This window comes from Protopterus annectens, chromosome 9.part0 (assembly GCF_019279795.1).
Source record: "Protopterus annectens isolate FY-2018-M chromosome 9.part0, PAN1.0, whole genome shotgun sequence".
NCBI classification, from domain to species: Eukaryota; Metazoa; Chordata; order Ceratodontiformes; family Protopteridae; genus Protopterus; species Protopterus annectens.
In genome coordinates, this window is record NC_056743.1 from 1,069,146,144 (window position 1) to 1,069,165,612 (window position 19,469).

A 19,469-nucleotide genomic window follows, 5' to 3' on the forward strand; every position below is an offset into this window, starting at 1 on the left:
GTAAAATGTAAATGTAAATGTACATTTCCCTTTTTCTTGGGTTGGCTCTAGTTCTCCTGGGCCATTTCCTTTCTCAGTTTGGAGGATCCGTATGTCACCATTTTGACCTATGCTGACACAGGAAGAATATGGCTGACTTGCAACACTAAGAATTGAAGGCTTTGGTATACTGGTTGGATGGAGGGCTATCCTTGGTAGGAGATCCATAGGTTATGAATGCTGCAACAATGAAGAGAAGGGCATCTACTGTTACAGTATGATTTTACGCAACTACTTTCCATGGCTTATGCACTTTTACATCACATATGTGCCTACCTTGCAGGTAAGATGTATGCTGCCTGGAAGTTGTAAAGGGTTCGATATGCTGGCTGGATGTTCTGCTGCCCTAGATTGGATATCCCACGAATGCGAAATAATGAAACCGTGTGAAGGGGGGACATCTGTTATAGTAAGACCTTGCACAACTGTATTTTTACAAAATTTAAATTTGGTTTGTATGAAGATGGGTTTAAACTGTCTTTGCCCTCTTGAGTAATATAGCCAACACAGTTTTAAACGATGATGTTATTGTCCTTCCTTTTAAAGGAATGTTAAAATTTAGCCTTCCAGATAGTTATTCCCTTTCCCCTTTCTCCCCCACCCCTAAACTTCAGGAATGCCATCTGTTCTATACAGATTAACAGTTTCTAATGCATCTATGATAACTCTAGGCTTTCCTGGTTATTTTTCTAGTCATAGGTTTCCCTGTTTAGAAACGCCTTTCTGCTGCATAAGTTGCTGTGTTAATATATATAATTATAATTAATATACCTTTTCTTGTTTGCTTTGGGCTTATCAAAAAATACTTGCTTAATTGCAGTATTTCTAAACTCGTGCATATTTTCAAAATGCTCCCTTATTTTTTCATTTAGCACTTAATTGCTTGTGTAAGATTCCCCTTAATCTACAATGTTTATAAATGATAAATTCCTGTAACTTGTATTTTGTCACGACACATTTTTAAATTCCATTTTCATGTATCCCACTCCTGTGCTATCCCTTCTGAAGTAATATGCATTTTTCCTGACCGCGTCTTAATTTTCTTCTACTCTTTCCTAAAATTCAACTTTTAATAGGGAGGAAAGTGCCAGTCTCCTTTTTACTTGATTACAGTATAATCTTTATTGGTGCATGACCTGAAATAGTTGAGTGTGTCTGAAAGTTTTCAATTAAATAGCCTTGTTCTTGTAAAATTCTGTCCATTTAACCCAGTTACTGTACCTTGGGGGAATGTCAGTTCTCTGTATGTAGTGTTTCGCATATTCCATCCCAAATATTCTCATTACTTCAGAATTATACACCCCTTCTGTTATTTCTTTCTAGGTCCCCCAGATACATATTCACTATTGCATATCAAGCTCCAGTCCTACACAATTAATATTTCCTGCTGGAAGCTAATTGTTGGTTCTGTAATTGTACTTGATCATTACAGTAGTTTGTAGATAGAATATAAATGCATGGATGTTGATAACCTCTCATTAACGCAAGTCTACAATTGTTTTTCTTTTCCTCCTGTGTAACTCCTCTGAATCACCCCCCCCCCCCCCATTGTCCTCGATACTCCACTGGAAAAAAAGAACTTTCTGGAATCCTATTTACAAATTCACATATTCATTTCTATTTTGTGTGTGCCTTCTGTAGTGTTACTATTTGTACCCTACACTTAATATAATTCAGCACTGTCTGCTGCTTGTCCACATCTACAATAACTATTCATATTCCACAAAATAATTAAGGCAATCATGCTGCTAAAGTGCTGTAATTTCACATTCTTCACGACTGGTTTTAAAACAAGTTTCCAACTTATAACTTTCACAGTAATGTTTGGCAGGCTGACATTGTAGTGCAATTGCAACTTCTTGTCTCCATTTGGACCCATGTCCCATTTTGCCAGGCTTTTTTTTTTATTGAAGTTGTGTACATTTTATTTATATCCCCAATTCTTTTTCACTTACAGCAAACAACTATATACACTTTTCAAAACAGGAGAGTACCCCTATATATATTCGCAGACAGCCATGTCCAAAGGTTTTCTGCATTGTGAAGTTGTTTAATCATACTAAGAACACGCACCCACATCATTCATTCTTTTTCCAACTAAACTTCCCTGTCAGATGTGAAAAACTTGCGTACTCTTAACTGATTCTTAACATTTAGAAAGTGTCCTTGATATCACTGAAATAATTGATTCTTATGAATACTGAAGCAACTGAAATTACTAGAAATGCATCTGTCTGTATTTCCTTCAGTATATCTGACTTCATTTATTTCCCCTAAACTGCTTGTCATTTCCCCTTTAAGAACTAACTTCACTTCTCCATGCAGGTGCCTTAAGTTCATGGTTCAGACATTTCCTTATGGATTGTGCCAGCAGTCAGTTTATCTGTAACTGCAAGATCTGCTGGTAGATCAAGACCAACTAAAGGTTCCGCAGTTTCATGGTATAATCTTCTAGGATTTGAGATGAGCTATCATTTTACACTGTTCTGGTGTACATATCCACCTGTTTGCATAACCACCATAATTCAGTACAGTTGTATAACCAGTTCCCTTCAGCCTCTTATCCTTTGCAGCCCCATATCACATTGTTACTAACATCTAGCCTTTATCTTTGTGATGATAGGAGGTACTGCCAGCCATGCCAGGAGAAGTGGGGCAGTGGATGTATGGCTTGTGCCAGCACAGCTACCTGGAATTTTGTAAATAAATGCATCATTTGTAAATCAAACTGATTTGTACAGATGCTTGTGCTAAGCATTTGTGAAGTTTGCTCGTGTTAAAATGTGTCAACAGTGCACCCAGCTGGAATGAAAACAAAGTTACATGTATTATTGTAACTGAAATTAAATCTATATGTTTTAATAGAGGATACTGTAGAGCAAGAGGTTAACCAGCTAGCTTACCTTAAGAAAAATAAGGGAAATGTGAATGAGCTGTTAAACCATTAAAACGGTACCCCACAATGCTGAATATGACCTGAGACACTGGGTTTGGAAGAAGCCTTTGTTCGTTATCTCAGTAAAAAGAGGGGAATCCCCAGGTATTGCCATAAAAATTAAGATGCGTGTTGTAGCAGTATGTTTCAAATTCCTTTCTCAGCTTCAAAAGGGGATATTGTGAGAACCTAGAGTCAGGTGACCAAATGAGGTAATTCTGCAAGTCATCTTGGATATTCTATTTTACAGGGAGTAATATCAGAGTATTGAGTTTGAACTCTGTGGTTTACTGTAAAAATATATATATATATATATATATATATATATATATATATATATATATATATATATATATATATATATTTAGTATTTTCTTGATCTTTTATTATTAAATGTAAACTTTTTCATTGTGGCTGGTCCTTTTTTAGAGAATATGTAAGCTCTGAAAGTATTTGCACATTTTTATTTGGTTATAACTGTGGCCACTTCTGAAAGCCTTGCTATTTGGCCAACACTACCATTTGTATCACTGTTAACTTCACTAATCTTAATTGGATACCCTTTTAAAAGCCGTATAATTGACTGGTAGTAATGAATCTGCCTTAAAGTCTGGGCAAAGTTGGTAGAGTGGGTAATCTGTGCCAGCCTTTCCCAGGTGTGTATGTGTGTCAGAAAATTAAATCTCTGAATGTGTGTTGGCTACTTGTGGTAGGGACACGAAGCACTGGTTTCAGTGTCAATGGGGAGGCTTATTGTGGGGACCTGAGGGAAGGCAGATAGACACCCAGACCCAGGGCTGAGTTTGTGCCCTTAAGTGAAATTGAGCTTGAAGCAGAGAGTTCTGCCTTTGGAAATACTGAGTGTATCCATTTGTATTTAAAGTGCACATCCCTCTCCAGTATCTATTGATGAAGATTTAAGTTCCTTGATACTGGCCCATCATGGGGACATTAATCTTGTTAAAATATAAATCCCAGATACATTGGAGTTGAGAGAAAAAAATACACCATCACTTGTATTAATCAGCAGTTGGGTAAGAATCTCTCATTTCCCATTTGAAATACACCTGTATATACTTTTCAGAACTAATTAACAATGTCACAGGCACCTGACTTCCATAAAAATTATACACATTACAAAAAAAGTCTCAAATTCAGTTCCTTTGGTATCCTTCTAAACATTAAAGTATAATTCCCACTTAAACTGATGTGAGGACTTCAATTAAACAGTCTACCAGCTCCATATTTTATATTTTTCTTTCACTTCATGCAGAAGCACAGTTGTCAAGGCAAACTACATCCTGTGGAAATGATGCTTTTAGTTAATCAGTTAACTTCCTCCTTTCACATTCTTGCTAGCCTTCATCTTGATCACTCAAGGTACACCTGTTTTTTTTTTCTGGCCTGATCCTGAGCTTTTTTTTTTCTGTTGCTCATTTTCCTTTGGAAAGCTGGAAAAGGTTTTATTGGCAAGTTCTTTCTATGAGTTGTGCTATTATCAGAGGAATGGGAAGCGGAATCCCCTTCAACTTGCTGGCTCACTTTTTGATACGTAATCTTTAAATTTCTTCCTCCAACAACTCTGCTTCAAAAAATCTTTGCTGTTCCTTAATAAAAATATTCTGAATGCTGGATGTAGCATCTTGAATTGCACACCTGCCTTTCAACAACCTCTGATTGCAGCGATTAAACTCGCTACTTGCCTGCCTGGTTTACAGTAAATCGCCCATTTTCTGCAAACACTGTGCTGTCCCCAATTAATACTTCACCTTTCTGCCGCAGTTTTGGCCAATGTGCTGAAATCAAAATAGTTTTTAATTTGCTTTTATTCCTGCTGACTGCAATGAACTACTCTCCATTCTGAGGGTGAGCACTGATCGTATCAATGAAGGGTCCTAATACAGCCTGACTACCCTGCCCCCTTCCAGGAGTTTCCACATGAAGATCATGGTGCACTTAAGGTTTGCTCTAATTTCTCCCTCTCCCCCAAAGCTGAGTGCATCTCTGCTTGTGCTATCATGTATTCATAGGTTGGTATTAGGCTATCAGCCCTAGGGCCTATACAAGCCTAGCCATAACAATTCCCTGGCTATTTCTTCCCACACTATTTACTTCCCTGGACCCCTGTCTAGCAGGGCGACTGACGTGATCCCCGGGGTGAATTTCCTTTCTCCCATCCAATCGTCAAGGTTCCTTTTGAAGAGGATCAGAGGCACTCTGCTTGACATGTATGGGCAATCTATTCCAGAGTCTGGGGAGTCTCTGGGTCAGGAACCTATCCCTATATCTATTCAGTTTGCTTGTCCAACTCTGGTCACCTGGGCCTGTAGCTCATGGTGCAGATGATAAGTCAAGGTTGAATTGACCTTTTTTAAGGCGGAGAGTAAGCTGGTTGCCATTCTAGTAACTTGGGAAGTTCTGTTTGCAGATGTCTTGAACAAATGTAAATTTTCAGACTCTGGTGCTTAACTTCTTAGTCCTAAAATGGTGCACTGTATTGAAAAAAATTTGGGTTTAGATGGTATGGTAAATCTTTATCAACCATTTCTATCTTGCACTGTCATTCTTATTCACCACAGTTGAAAGTAGTAATATGCAAAGTGCAGCAAGTGTGATAGGATGCAATAAAATGGATGCAGAACTGCAGCATTTCACTGAACACATTGTGTTGGAAACTTAATGGATCTGCATGGAGCATGTGTCCTTTTTTTGGACTTTGTAACAGGGAGCCTTTTTCAGTTTAACTGAGTAAGGGTGAGTGTTTTAAAAACGTATAATAGCTGCTTTTGCATCAGGTGGTTGTCACAACCTTCCTCTGAAGAGTATTATAAGAAAGTGATAAATGTGGAATATTTTGCGGTTGATAACTGACTTCCTAAAAATGGGAAGGTTAGCTTATTTACACTGCCACATAACAGGGGTATCTGGTTTATAAATGCTGCTTTCTTAAAACAGATGCTGCTAAGACATTGGACCCTAATTTCTAGACCTTGTAGCATTAAATGTTAACCTCTGCATAGAACACTTTTTTTACATATGCATTGGATGTCCTGAGCCCTTTAGGTATTCAGGGTTGTGATTTAATATAGCAATAACCCACGCCTGGGTGTGGGTAATGCGGGATTTACCCATGGCTGGCGTGGTTTGGTCCCGAGGGCGAAGCTCGAGGGACCAAACAAAGACAACCGTGGGTAAATCCCGCATTACCCACACAGGCGTGTTATTGCTATTATACTATGACATTATTTAAGAAAAGAAATAATTACTTTTCTTAAATAATGGCATTGCATAATGCCTCTTTGCTGCCCTTCCGCAGCTGTCTGGTATCCGTGGCAGTTCTGATGTACTGCGCATGCCTACACAGTACATCAGAGCTGTGGCCAAAAGCAACGGGGAAAGCAAGATCTCCGTTGCTTTTTGCTGTCTCGCTATGTTAAATGGGTTTAACATAGCGAGACAGCTTTAAAATAAGCAACGGAGATGTCCGTTGCTTATTTTAAAGCTATCTCGCTATGTTAAACCCATTTAACATAGCGAGACAGGTTTTAAAAAAAAAAAGCAACGGAGAAAGCAAGATCTCCGTTGCTTTTCACACACTGTGTCGCTATGTTAAAGGAGTTTAACATAGCGAGGCAGCTTTAAAAAAAGCAACGAAGATCTCCGTTGCTTTTTTTAAACCTGTGTCGCTATGTTAAACTCTTTTTTTAACATAGCGAGACAGTGTTTTAAAAGAGACTTATACTAATGGAAAAAGTCCGGGCGACCAGACCTTTTTCCATTAGTATAAGTCGATTTACAGCATGCACATTTTGGAATATTAATGGGGGGGTCATGGTATAATTTGTGATTTTTATGGCTTTTGTATTTTAAACACATTGTAGCACTATTTAAATAATTTTAAATGTAAATTTCTTGTTCTAGGATTACCTTTCAGGAGTCTTTCAAGGTGTGAAAACTGGTTTTATTGAAGAGAGGGGAGTATGTGACAGAGTAATGAGAGCTTGCAATGAACAATTGGTGGAAAAGAAACAATGCCCTGCCCACCTACAAAACCTTGTGAACTTTGCAGATCTGGCCTGTCGGGGATACATGGCTTGTGGACCTCAGCAGAACCCTCTCTATATAGAGAAAATTCTTTACCACTTGCTCAAGAACATCATCTCACAAGGAGCTTCCAATGATTGTTTGATATTTTCTCAACATCTCTACAATTGCCTTTTGACCTATAGCTGTATCGAAAGCCAAAGTGAACTACTTAAAGATTTTGAGGCCCTTACTAAGAGTTGCTTCAGTGCCCTTTGGAAAGGGGCAGAAAATGTGTCTAAAGTGTTGGGGTATCAAGCTGCGTTTTCTCACAAGTTGCATGCTATACGTTTCTTGATCTTTCTGGAAGGTGTAGTCCCGTTGACTGAGTCAGATGAGCCTGCTAACTTTCTTTCTGTTGTTGCTCGGCATACAGCTTCTGCTTCTGGACTGTGGGGAAACCATAACTGCCTGAAACAGAATAATGCAATTCTCATGAGTGAGGACATTTTTAAATTACTCATCGAACCCTTGATGCAAGAAATTCCCTGGTCTGAGACTTTGCAGCTTCAGAAATTATTTTGTTTATTTGAACTTACACTGCTGAACTGCAAGCTGCTGTGCAAAGTAAAGTGCTACAAAGAAGGGCAAGAAACAGTAATAAAGGCTCTGAACATCCTTCTGTGTGCCAATAAGTCAAGTTCTGTATTTATTTCAGCTTTCAGACTGTGTGTGTTTGCAACTGGCTTGCAACAAGCCTCTGAGAGAGGGTCCCTGGAGAGTGCAACTTTTCTTGCAGATGCTGCTGCTACTCTTTGTTCTTTATCCACAAAAGACTGTAGTCTCTTGGAGCAAAAAGTTTTACTTGATTGTTGCAATTTTTTCGTTTCCACTGTAGAGAAATGCTTCAAGAGTGAAAATGGCAAAAAAGAATACAGTACACAATCGGTGCTAAACCTTTTTTGCTTCTTGGAGAAGTACTGCCCCTTACTTCAGAAATTGATGGACAAGGTAAGATTGAATTGTTTTCCAGTTAAATTACAACCTTTATTTACCTTGTAATCAAACTGCTAATAGTGTAAATCCAGCATTTCGTTTCTGTCTTTTGCCTGCATCTGGTTTTATCCCACAGAAAAATGGTTGAGAAATAGGGTGACACTTTTTGAGCTTTGTATTGTCTAATCCTTCTGCATATAGTACTACCTTCCATTTTGGTGCTGAGGGTTTCAAATGCAATTCTGCTTTGTCTTGTGTGAATTGATAATGTTTGTCATACTACTGGGGTTTAGCATCTACTTCACAGGGAGAATTCATTTTTTTATTTTCTAATTGTCTTTTATGGGTGAAGAACTGATCCATATAAAACAATTACAGGCTTGGCATGGGGCAAAGTAGATTAACAGTGCATATGTATAACCTATCAACAGTATAAAAAAAATAAACTTGGTAAAAATGGTATGGAGCAAGTTAAGATGCTCAGTGTTCAGTAAGGTTAAGTGTATTGACAAGATGTAAACAAGAGTAAGTGATATTTATGATATTTAAACTGCGGTATATAGTAGGGAATGCAGGAATATTATGCATGAGGTTGGGGTGAAACAAGGGAGGTAAAAGAATAGATATTAACTGAGGAGAAAATTGTCAAATATGATAGTAGTTAGCATGAATTAATTGGAAGTGTTGCTGTGAGTGTCCTAATATGACATGAAATAAAGCATTTTTTTATTTCTTTCTGTATTGTATCTGTTGACAGTCTATTAAAATCTGAGTGGCTTTAAGTAATGCATGTATTTTATTTGCAGGCAATTCGTTGTCGACCTAAGACCCATAAACTTCTGAAGCAGTTTTACTATCATTGTCTGCAGCTGTTCTGCACCGTGATGAGCTACATTTTGCAAGTTCCTAAGGTACGGTACAGCATTTGAAGCTATCCTACTTATGGCACGGGTCATTTTGAAGCCATTTTCAATATTTTTAACTCTGTCTGCTACCTGCTTAAAGATAGCTTAATGGTAAAATGTGACCTGTTGTAATTTTTTACTTGGCTTATGGTTTTAAGCCCACTGAACACTGCAGAGTCAGTATAATGTGCAGACAGAAGAGCTAATGAAAGAATAGCTCTGTGCACATGTGAAGTCTAGTATGCTATTTGGTTCTGCTTATGGGGTTTTCTAGTGATACTTGGCTCTTAAAAGGTAGCTTTATGTAAGCTGAAAGGAAGCTACGTGGCTGTACTGTCAACTCTGAGGACGGTATGATAAACATTTTAGACAAACTGGTATTCATTGGTGAGCAGGAGACTGACCTACTCAACTGAGAATCTAATTTGCATACTGTGTAACATGGAGCTAATACTTTAAGCCTTTTTTGGTGGATTTACAGTTGGATGTATCCTTTTTATTCCAATATTGCATCTTTCACTGAAGTTGCTGTATCTTACTCTGAGTGCATGACGTGCATTGGATTTGGAGAACATGCTTCATCTTCGAGCTTGCCACTTTCTGGCCACTGACTGTTAGGATCTCAGTCCTGATTCTTGCAAGAGCTTCCCACTGCTACCCAAAGCAGTAACACCTTGTGTCTACATGGCTGACCGATTGAAAGCAAAGACCAGTACCAGTATAGGATTAATTATTTGGGAGAGGAGTAGTATGTGAAGCACTACCAAAAGTGCATAAGATATCACTTTGGCCACCCATAGAAACTGAAAGAAAAATGCTGGTGTTTGCTGCAAGGATGGCGGTCCTCCACTGGTGGAGGATCATAAGGATGTTTTCTTTTCCACAGCCCCTGGTTTCTCACTGAGGAAGGCTCAAGGAATTGTAAAGTCATCCTTATAAGATTATTTTAAAAATGACTTTCTTGTCCTTGCTTTGTTGCAAGCTGTTTCTCTGCTATCAAGGGGTAAAGTTCCTCCTTGCCCGTCTTTTGCTTTTGAGTTTGGAAAAAGTGCGTCGTCGTCCTGGTGTTGCATTATGGGTTATCGATACTAGCCACTTACCAGTGTTTTGGTGTGGCACCTGCTTGGGACTGGCCTTAAGTGGGTAGTGAACCCTTGAGGTGCCCAGATGTAGGTTGGTTGTATTTTGTTGAAAGACTTTTCTCAATGTCTTTTATGTCCAGCAGCAGTGTTTCATGGTTGAAATGGAGAAGAGACTACTGAATGCTCCAGGGTACATAGTACATGTCTTCACTTTCAGGCAGATGTCTGAAGTGCTGAAACCTGTGTGGATGCTTGTCTGTCAAGGAGGGCATCTTGTAATAGGGCTAAAGCCAAAGGGCATTAGGACCATTTGGCAGGTAAACATTTCCCAGATTGCTAAACAAACTAGTCTGTGTCGCAATGCAGTGTGATAACTAGCCTTTTTAGATCTGAACTGTATTGTTCAAAGTTCGGTTGAGGAAAATGCCTCCCCCAGCCCCCCCAAATGCCTTAAGTTATAAGTTTCCTTGGAACAATTTTTTTCTTCCTTTCTGTGATCCTAGGCCCATGCATTTCCTTGGCACAACAGAAAGCAGTTTTCTCTTAATTTTAACTTCTGTTTCAGCTTTGTCCCTTTTCAATGCTGTAGTGATGGGTTGAATGTTCTTCATCTCACATTGCTGCAGTCCTTACATATGGGTAGTCCACTGTCCTCGGTCGGCCCGAATACCAAAGTATAAGGCTGACGTCGGTCAAGGCGCTTAAAACTGACATCAGGACGTCAGGGTACAAAAGCGCATGACCGACGTCATATCCTCAGTCTTTTTTGCCGCATGGTCCGATGCAGAAGCAGCATTGCAAGTGCCGTTCGGCGTTCTGAAATTTTTCGAGTTCGGAGTTTCAGACCGAATCAAAGTTGGCTAAGTACCCCGTTGGGGAATATTTTGTTTTTTTCTTGCCTCAGTGTTTTACCGGATGTCAGAAAAAGTGAATAACTGTATTTCTTGTGGGAAACAGATACCGCATAGGGATTATCATTCTTTGTGTATTCCTTGTTTGGGGCCTGAGCACGACGTTGTTGGGTGTCGCTTTTGTGCTAGGTTCAATAAGCGTACTATTAAGAGAAGGTTAGATTGTGCTAGGCTGGTCTTCGGGAAGCGGTGCAATTATAATATGCCGTCGGATTCTCCGGCGCCCGCTTCTTCGAAGAAGCGTAAAGACAAAGCAGTTAAACCCAGGCAAGAAGAGTCGTCCGTTCCGGACGCTGGTTCTTTAGAGGCGTCAGTGGAACCGGTGGTTCCGACGGAGGCTTCTCTGGAGTCCCAGGGGGAGACTTTGATTTTGCAGGATGTGGCCTCTCAGGAGGCAGGTCAGGCTGAAGGGGCTTCCCAAGTCACTGTACTCCCCTCCCTTCCTAGGGTGGTTAGGCCCTCTCCTTCTGTTTCCAAGGCTTCTCCCAGAGGCAGGCCAGGTTTAGCTTCTGTTGGTGTCACTCCCAGTACAGCAGGGTCTGTGCCCAAGAAGCACATGCTTAAAATGGCAGAAGATTTGATTACTCTGATTAGAGGTTCTATACCCCCTCCTGATAAGAGGCCTAGGGTGGAGCCAGAGCTGGGGAGTTTTGAGCAGGCTTCGGATGTTTCTGAGTCTTCGGCTGAAGACTTGCAGGAGTACTCTCCTTATTCTGATTCTGATGCAGATGATTCGACTCCTTCTGCTTCTCATCCAGAGGATTTTTCTTTTTCAGAGACTCTTCATTCCATGAGGGAACATTTTAAGTGGGGAAGGTCAGGACTTCTCTGATTCCAGGAAAAGGCTTAGGGAATTTTTGCTTTTGCCCCAGCATAGGCCCTTGGCTATACCTCCTGTTCTGGATGTTGTGGAAGATGTGTTTGCAGAGGCTTCACTTAATCCTGATACTCTGCCTCCTGCTCCTGTTAAACCGGATAGGTATTACAGGGTGCCTGAGGCTCATAAATATCTTTATAAGAGTCCTAGGGCGGACCCAGAAACTGTTAGTCAGGGACCTAAGGGTGTCAAGGCCTCTGTTGTAAAAAAATCCGGTTCCTCCAGATAAAGAGGCCAGAGCTTTGGATAGATGGGGAAAGAAAGTCTATACATCTTCTACCCTAGCTATGAGGGCTTTGAATTGCCAGTTTCATATGTTGAAATATCAAAACTATCTTCTATCTCAATTGAAGTCTAAGGTGGATGCTCTGGCGGAAGGCATTGAGTGTAAAGAGTTACAAGATTTGGTGCATGTTTCAGAGCAGGTGGGTAAGCATTCTTTACAATGTGGTTTTGATGCTGTACAGGCCTCGTCTAGGGTGGCTGCCACTGGTTCAGTTCTTCGCAGGCACGCATGGCTGAGGGATCAGAATTTATCTGACCATGTTAAGACAAGGATTTTGGATGCTCCTTTACAGTCTGATGTGTTGTTTGGTTCACCTGTGGAATCAGTCTTGAAGAAAATGGAAGACAAGGCTAAGTCCATGCAGGCTGTTAAAGATTTTTTGCAAGTACAGCCTCCAAAGTTTAGTAGGAATTGGCCTGCTAAGGGGAGGACGTATCCTTCTTATGATTCTCAGTCTAGGGGTAGATCTAGACATGGTAGGGGCAGAGCTCAGAGTTCTTTCAGACCTAGAACAGGGAGTTCACCTGCACAATCTTCGGGTGAGGGCAGGGGCCAGTCCTTTCGTAAACAGGCCCAATGACCTACCTTTTCAGCTGCCAGATCCTTCTTGCCTGGCAGCTCCTTTGGGAGGAAGGTTGGCACTCTTCAAGGAAAATTGGAATTTGATTACCCAAGACAAATGGGTATTGGATATCATACACCGAGGTTACAAGTTTTATTTCCATACCTTGCCTCCTTTCAAAGGCATGCCGGATGTTCCTCCTCAGCAAAGACTAGAGGCTCACAAACAAATTTCTCTGCTACTTCAAATAGGGGCCATACAGCCGGTCCCTCTGCCAGAAGTGGGCCTAGGATTTTATTCTCGCCTGTTCCTAGTACCAAAGAAGGGGAACACGTGGAGACCAATCTTGGATTTATCTATCCTCAACACATATCTGGACATTCCCAAGTTCAAAATGTTGACGTTACAACAGCTTTTACCGCTGCTGGGCAAAGATCACTGGATGGTGACTCTGGATCTCAAGGAGGCTTACCTTCATGTTCCTATCAGGCTCAGTTGCAGAAAGGATCTGCGTTTTCGGGCTGGGACTTCTCATTATCAGTTCTCTGCATTGCCCTTTGGCTTATCTACTGCGCCCAGAGTGTTCACGAAGGTTCTGGCTCCAGTGATAGCTTTCTTCAGGCTAAGAGGAATACAGATCTATCCTTATTTGGACGATTGCCTGATTCTGGCCCAAGGAAAGGACGAACTTCTTCATCATTTACAGTATGTGATAGCAGTGCTAAGATGCCTGGGGTATTCTGTGAACGAAATAAAGTCCAGTCTAGTACCCTCTCAGGACATGTGCTTTCTGGGTGTGAGACTGAATACAGCATCCCAGATGGCCTTTTTGACCCCGAACAAACAAAAGAATCTTTCTCTACTTCCATCAATTGTCTCATCAGTCCAGGCTGACTGCAAGGACAGTCCTTCAAGCCTTGGGGTTCATGGCATCTTGTATTCTGGTGCTTCCCAATGCCAAACTGCATATGAGGAAGCTACAATGGTATCTCAAAAATGTATGGACACAGCACTGCCAAGATATGGACACTGTCATTCAGATAATACCTTGCATTCAAAAGGAATTTTTGTGGTGGGCTCAGGAATGTCACCTAAACAAGGGACTCTCTGTGACCCGGCCAGAGGCGAGTCAGATTCTAACGACAGATGCCTCAGACTAAGCTTGGGAGCTCATCTAAATGGAAAGTGGGTACAAGACACGTGGCCTGCCAGACTTCAACATCTACATATCAACTTGAAGGAGATGTTAGCAGTCCAGTTTGCATTAATAGCTTTCAAGGATTTACTTCTTCCAGGGCAGGTGTTGATTCTAACAGACAACACAACTGTCATGTGGTACATCAACAAGCAAGGGGGAACGCATTCTTATCCTCTATGCAGACAAGCAATGATTTTGTGGGAGACTGCTCTCAGTTTACAGCTAAATCTTCAGGCAAGGTTTCTGCCGAGCACAGAACTCCTTAGCAGATGTGTTGAGCAGACAAATTATGGATCCCCACGAGTGGAAATTGGATCCTCATGTGTTTCAGAAATTGACAGTGTTATGGGGAACTCCAGACATAGATCTGTTCGCTTCTCCACTAAATTACCAGCTGCCAAAGTTTTGCACAAAAAGGTTTCATCCCACAGCTTGGAAAGTGGATGCTCTCTCATTCAATTGGAGCAATCTTCATGTGTATGCCTTTCCACCTCTGCCTCTCCTCCCAAAGGTACTCCTGAAGGTCAGACAGGACAAGCCAAAGATGATTTTGATAGCTCCAGATTGGCCTCGACAGCACTGGTACCCATTACTGAGAAGTCTGGTACAGGAGCCTCCATGGCCTTTGCCTTCGATTCCACACCTGCTGTCTCAGGAGAACAGTCATTTACTCAATGTCAAACTTCATTCTCTACATCTAACAGCCTGGCATATTCTGTTTTAAACCCTGGAGGGTCTCAGCTTCCACAGCAAGTTTTGAATGTTACTTTGGAGGCCAGAAGGCCTAGTACAAGGAAAGTGTACGCAGATAAATGGAGGAGATTTTTATTTTGGAGAGAAGAGACAGATGTTTCTAGATTTTCGAAATTAAAAAGCTTGATTACACTGCACTCCTAATTGATTTGTATGTTTTTTGTTTTTGTCAGTTTTCTAAGGAGCTTCAGTGTTTTTTCTAGTATATGTTTAGTGATGAACTTCCCAAAGGAGGCATTGTGTTCAATTAGCCTAATTAATGCTGAATATAAGGGGTCGATGTCCTTTTCAGATCTGCATGTGATGATCCTTTGGCAGCTGGACAAGTAGAAAGGCTTTCTGAGTATTGTCCTTTTATGATCCTGGAAGGAGTGGGAGTTGTCAACCCAGGATGTTCTTCGTGTTTCACTGTTGCAGTTATCACATTTGGGTTATCTGCTTGCAGTAGCCCTCAATCGACATGATTATCAAAGTCTTGGGTCCTGCATCGGATGCTGTCTCATCTTCCATGACGTCAGGTCGTCAGGGGTATAAAGCATGCAGCCAACGCCATTACATCAGTCTTTCTTGCCGTGCGGTGCCCGAAGCAGAAGCAGTTCCCAAGTGCCTGTCGGCCGACTCCTGAAATATTCGATGTTCTTCATCTCACATTGCTGCAGTCCTAACACTTGGGTAGTCCGCTGTCCACGGTCGGCCCGAATATCAAAGTATAAGGCTGACGTCGGTCAGGGCGCATTTAACTGACGTCAGGACGTCAGGGTACAAATGCGCATGACCGGCGTCATATCCTCAGTCTTTTTTGCCGCATGGTCCGATGCAGAAGCAGCATTGCAAGTGCCGGTTGGCGTTCTGAGATTTTTCTATTTAGAAGTTTCAGACCGAGTTCAAAGTTGGCTAAGTACCCCGTTGGGGAATATTTTTGTTTTTCTTGCCTCAGTCATTTACCGGATGTCAGAAAAGTTAATAATTGCGTTTCTTGTGGGAAACAGATACCGCATAGAGATTATCATACTTTGTGTATTCCTTGCTTAGGGCCTGAGCACGATGTTGTTGGCTGTCGCTCTTGTGCTAGATTTAATAAACGCACCATAAAGAGAAGGTTGGATTGTGCAAGGTTAGTCTTTGGGAAGCGGTGCAATTATAAAATGCCGTCGGATGCTCCGACGCCCGCTTCCTCGAAGAAGCGCAAGGACAAGACAGTTAAGCCTAGGCTAGAAGAACCGTCTGTGCCGGACGCCGGTTCTTTAGAGGTGTCGGTGGAGCCGGTGGCTCCACCGGAGATTTCTTTGTGTTCACAGAGTGAAACTTTATTATTGCAAGATGTGGCCTCTCAGGAGGCAAGTCAGGCTGAGGGGGCTTCTCAGGTTACTATACTCCCCTCCCTTCCTAAGGTGGTTAGGCCTTCTCCTGTTACTAAGGCTTCTCCCAGGGGCAGGCCAGGTTTAGCTTCAGTTGGTGTTACCCCTAGCTCTTCAGGTACTATGCCCAAGAAGCATATGCTTAAAATGCCCAAGAAGCATATGCTTAAAATGGCAGAAGATTTGATTACTTTGATTAGGGGTTCTATGCCCCCTCCTGCTAAGAGACCTAGGGTGGAGCCTGAGCTGGGGGGTTTTGAGCAAGCTTCAGATGTTTCAGAGTCTTCGGCTGAAGACTTGCAGGAGTACTCTCCTTACTCTGATTCTGATGTGGATGATTCTACTCCTTCTGCTACTCCTCCTGAGGATTTTTCTTTTTCAGAAACTCTTCATTCCATGAGGGAGCATTTTAAGTGGGAAGGTCAGGACTTCTCTGATTCCAGGAAAAGGCTTAGGGAATTTCTGTTTTTACCCCAGCATAGGCCTTTGGCTATACCTCCTGTTTTGGATGTAGTGGAAGATGTTTTTACAGAGGCTTCTCTTAATCCTGATTCTTTGCCTCCTGCTCCTGTTAAGCCGGATAGGTATTACAGGGTGCCTGACGTTCACAAGTATCTTTTTAAAAGTCCTAGGGCAGACCCAGAAACTGTTAGCCAGGGGCCTAAAGGTGTTAAGGCTTCTGTTGTTAAGAATCCGGTTCCTACAGATAAGGAGGCTAGGGCCTTGGATAGATGGGGAAAGAAAGTTTATACTTCTTCCACTCTTGCTATGAGGGCTCTGAATTGCCAGTTTCACATGTTGAAATACCAAAACTATCTCCTTTCACAATTGAAGTCTAAGGTTGATGCTCTGGCAGTTGGTATTGATTGTAAAGAGTTGCAAGATTTAGTCCATGTTTCTGAACAGGTGGGTAAGCATTCTTTGCAATGTGGTTTTGATGCTGTACAGGCCTCGTCTAGGGTGGCTGCCACTGGGACTGTTCTTCGCAGGCACGCCTGGCTGAGGGATCAGAATTTGTCTGAACATGTTAAAACAAGGATTTTAGATGCTTCTTTACAATCTGACGTGTTGTTTGGGCCTCCTGTTGAGACAGTCTTAAAGAAAATGGAAGACAAGGCTAAGTCTATGCAGACTGTTAAAGATTTTTGCAAGTCCAGCCTCCAAAGTTTAGTAGAAATTGGCCTACTAAGGGGTGGACGTATCCTTCTTATGATTCCCAGTCTAGGGGTAGATCTAGACGTGGTAAGGGCAGAGCTCAGGGCTCTTTCAGGCCTAGACCAGGGAGTTCTCCTGCACAGGCTTCAGGTGAGGGCAGGGGTCAGTCCTTTCGTAAACAGACCCAATGACCTACCTTTTCAGCTGCCAGAGCCTGCTCGTCTGGCAGCACCTTTGGGGGGACGGTTGGCACTTTTCAAAGAATATTGGTGTTTAATTACCCAAGACAGATGGGTATTGGATATCATACACCACGGCTACAGGTTTTATTTCCATACCTTGCCTCCTTTCAAAGGCATGCCAGAAGTTCCTCCTCAACAAAGAATAGAGGCTCACAAACAGGTTTCTCTGTTGCTCCAACTAGGGGCCATACAGCCGGTCCCTCTGCCAGAAGTGGGCCTAGGATTTTATTCTCGCCTGTTCCTAGTACCAAAGAAGGGGAACACGTGGAGACCAATTTTGGATTTATCTATCCTCAACACTTATCTGGACATTCCCAAGTTCAAAATGTTGATGTTGCAGCAGCTTTTACCTCTGCTGGGCAAAGATCATTGGATGGTAACTTTGGATCTCAAGGAGGCTTACCTTCATGTTCCTATCAGACTCAGTTGCAGAAAGTATCTGCGTTTTCGAGCTGGGACTTCTCACTATCAGTTGTCTGCATTGCCCTTTGGCTTATCTACTGCGCCCAGAGTGTTCACGAAAGTTCTGGCTCCAGTGATAGCTTTCTTCAGACTAAAAGGAATACAGATCTATCCTTATTTGGACGACTGCCTAATTCTGGCTCGAGGAAGGAAGAGCTTCTTCGTCATTTGGAATATGTGATAGCAGTGCTAAGATGCCTAGGGTATTCTGTGAACGAAATAAAGTCCAGTCTAGTACCCTCTCAAGACATGTGCTTCCTGGGTGTGAGACTGAATACAGCAGCCCAGATGGCCTTTTTAACCCCGGACAAACAAGAGTCTATCCCTTTACTTCCATCAACTATCTCATCAGTCCGGGCTGACTGCAAGGACAGTCCTTCAAGCCTTAGGGTTCATGGCATCTTGTATTCTGGTGCTTCCCAATGCCAAACTGCATATGAGGAAGCTACAATGGTATCTCAAAAATGTATGGACATAGCACTGCCAGGATCTGGACACTGTCATTCAAATAATACCTTGCATTCAGAAGGAATTTTTGTGGTGGGCTCAGGAATGTCACCTAAACAAGGGACTCTCTGTGACCCGGCCAGAGGCAAGTCAGATTTTAACGACAGATGCCTCAGACAAAGCTTGGGGAGCTCATCTGAATGGAAAATGGATACAAAACAAGTGGCCTGTCAGACTACAACATCTACATATCAACATGAAGGAGATGTTAGCAGTCCAGTTTGCATTAATAGCTTTCAAGGAATTCCTTCTTCCAGGACAGGTGTTGATTCTAACAGACAACACAACTGTCATGTGGTACATCAACAAGCAAGGGGAACATTCTTATCCTCTATGCAGGCAAACAATGATTTTGTGGGAGACTGCTCTCAGTTTACAGCTCAATCTTCAGGCAAGGTTTCTGCCAGGAGCACAGAACTCCTTAGCAGATGTGTTGAGCAGACGAATTATGGATCCCCACGAGTGGAAATTGGATCCTCATGTATTTCAGAAATTGACAGTGTCATGGGGAACTCCAGACATAGATCTGTTCGCTTCTCCACTAAACCATCAGCTGCCAAAGTTTTGCACAAAAGGTTTCATCCCACAGCTTGGAAAGTGGATGCTCTTTCTTTCAATTGGAGCAATCTTCATGTGTATGCCTTTCCACCTCTGCCTCTCCTCCCAAAGGTACTTCTGAAGGTTAGACAGGACAAGCCAAGGATGATTTTAATAGCTCCAGATTGGCCTCGACAGCACTGGTACCCATTACTGAGAAGTCTAGTACGGAAGCCTCCATGGCCTTTGCCTTGATTCCACACCTGTTGTCACAGGAAGACAGCCATTTGCTCAATGTCAAACTTCACTCTCTTCACCTAACAGCCTGGCATATTCTGTTTTGAACCATAAAGGGTCTCAACTTCCACAACAAGTTTTGAATGTGATTTTGGAAGCTAGAAGGCCTAGTACAAGGAAAGTGTACGCAGATAAATGGAAGAGATTTTTATTTTGGAGTACAGCAAAGGATTTTGATGTTTCTGAGCCTAATTTAAGTGTGGCTCTTCAATATCTTACTGAGTTACTGGACAAAGGTTTGTCCTTCTCTTCTATTAAAGTTCATGCTGCAGCAATTTCAGCTCACTATGATTGCGACCACCATTGTTTTCTCATCCTTTGTTCAAGCAATTTCTTAGAGGGCA

At 41.9% G+C, this 19,469-nt stretch overlaps 1 protein-coding gene across 1 annotated transcript in view; it reads left to right on the forward strand.

Moving 5' to 3' along the window:
- The window catches only part of ESPL1 (extra spindle pole bodies like 1, separase), a 2,570,648-nt gene that overhangs the window by 147,853 nt on the left and 2,403,326 nt on the right, over positions 1-19,469 (forward strand). Inside the window, exons 3-4 of the mRNA XM_044083892.1 lie at positions 6,896-8,008; positions 8,800-8,904. Of these exons, the coding sequence (XP_043939827.1) occupies positions 6,896-8,008; positions 8,800-8,904 (1,218 nt within the window). The remainder of the gene's footprint in view (positions 1-6,895; positions 8,009-8,799; positions 8,905-19,469) is intronic.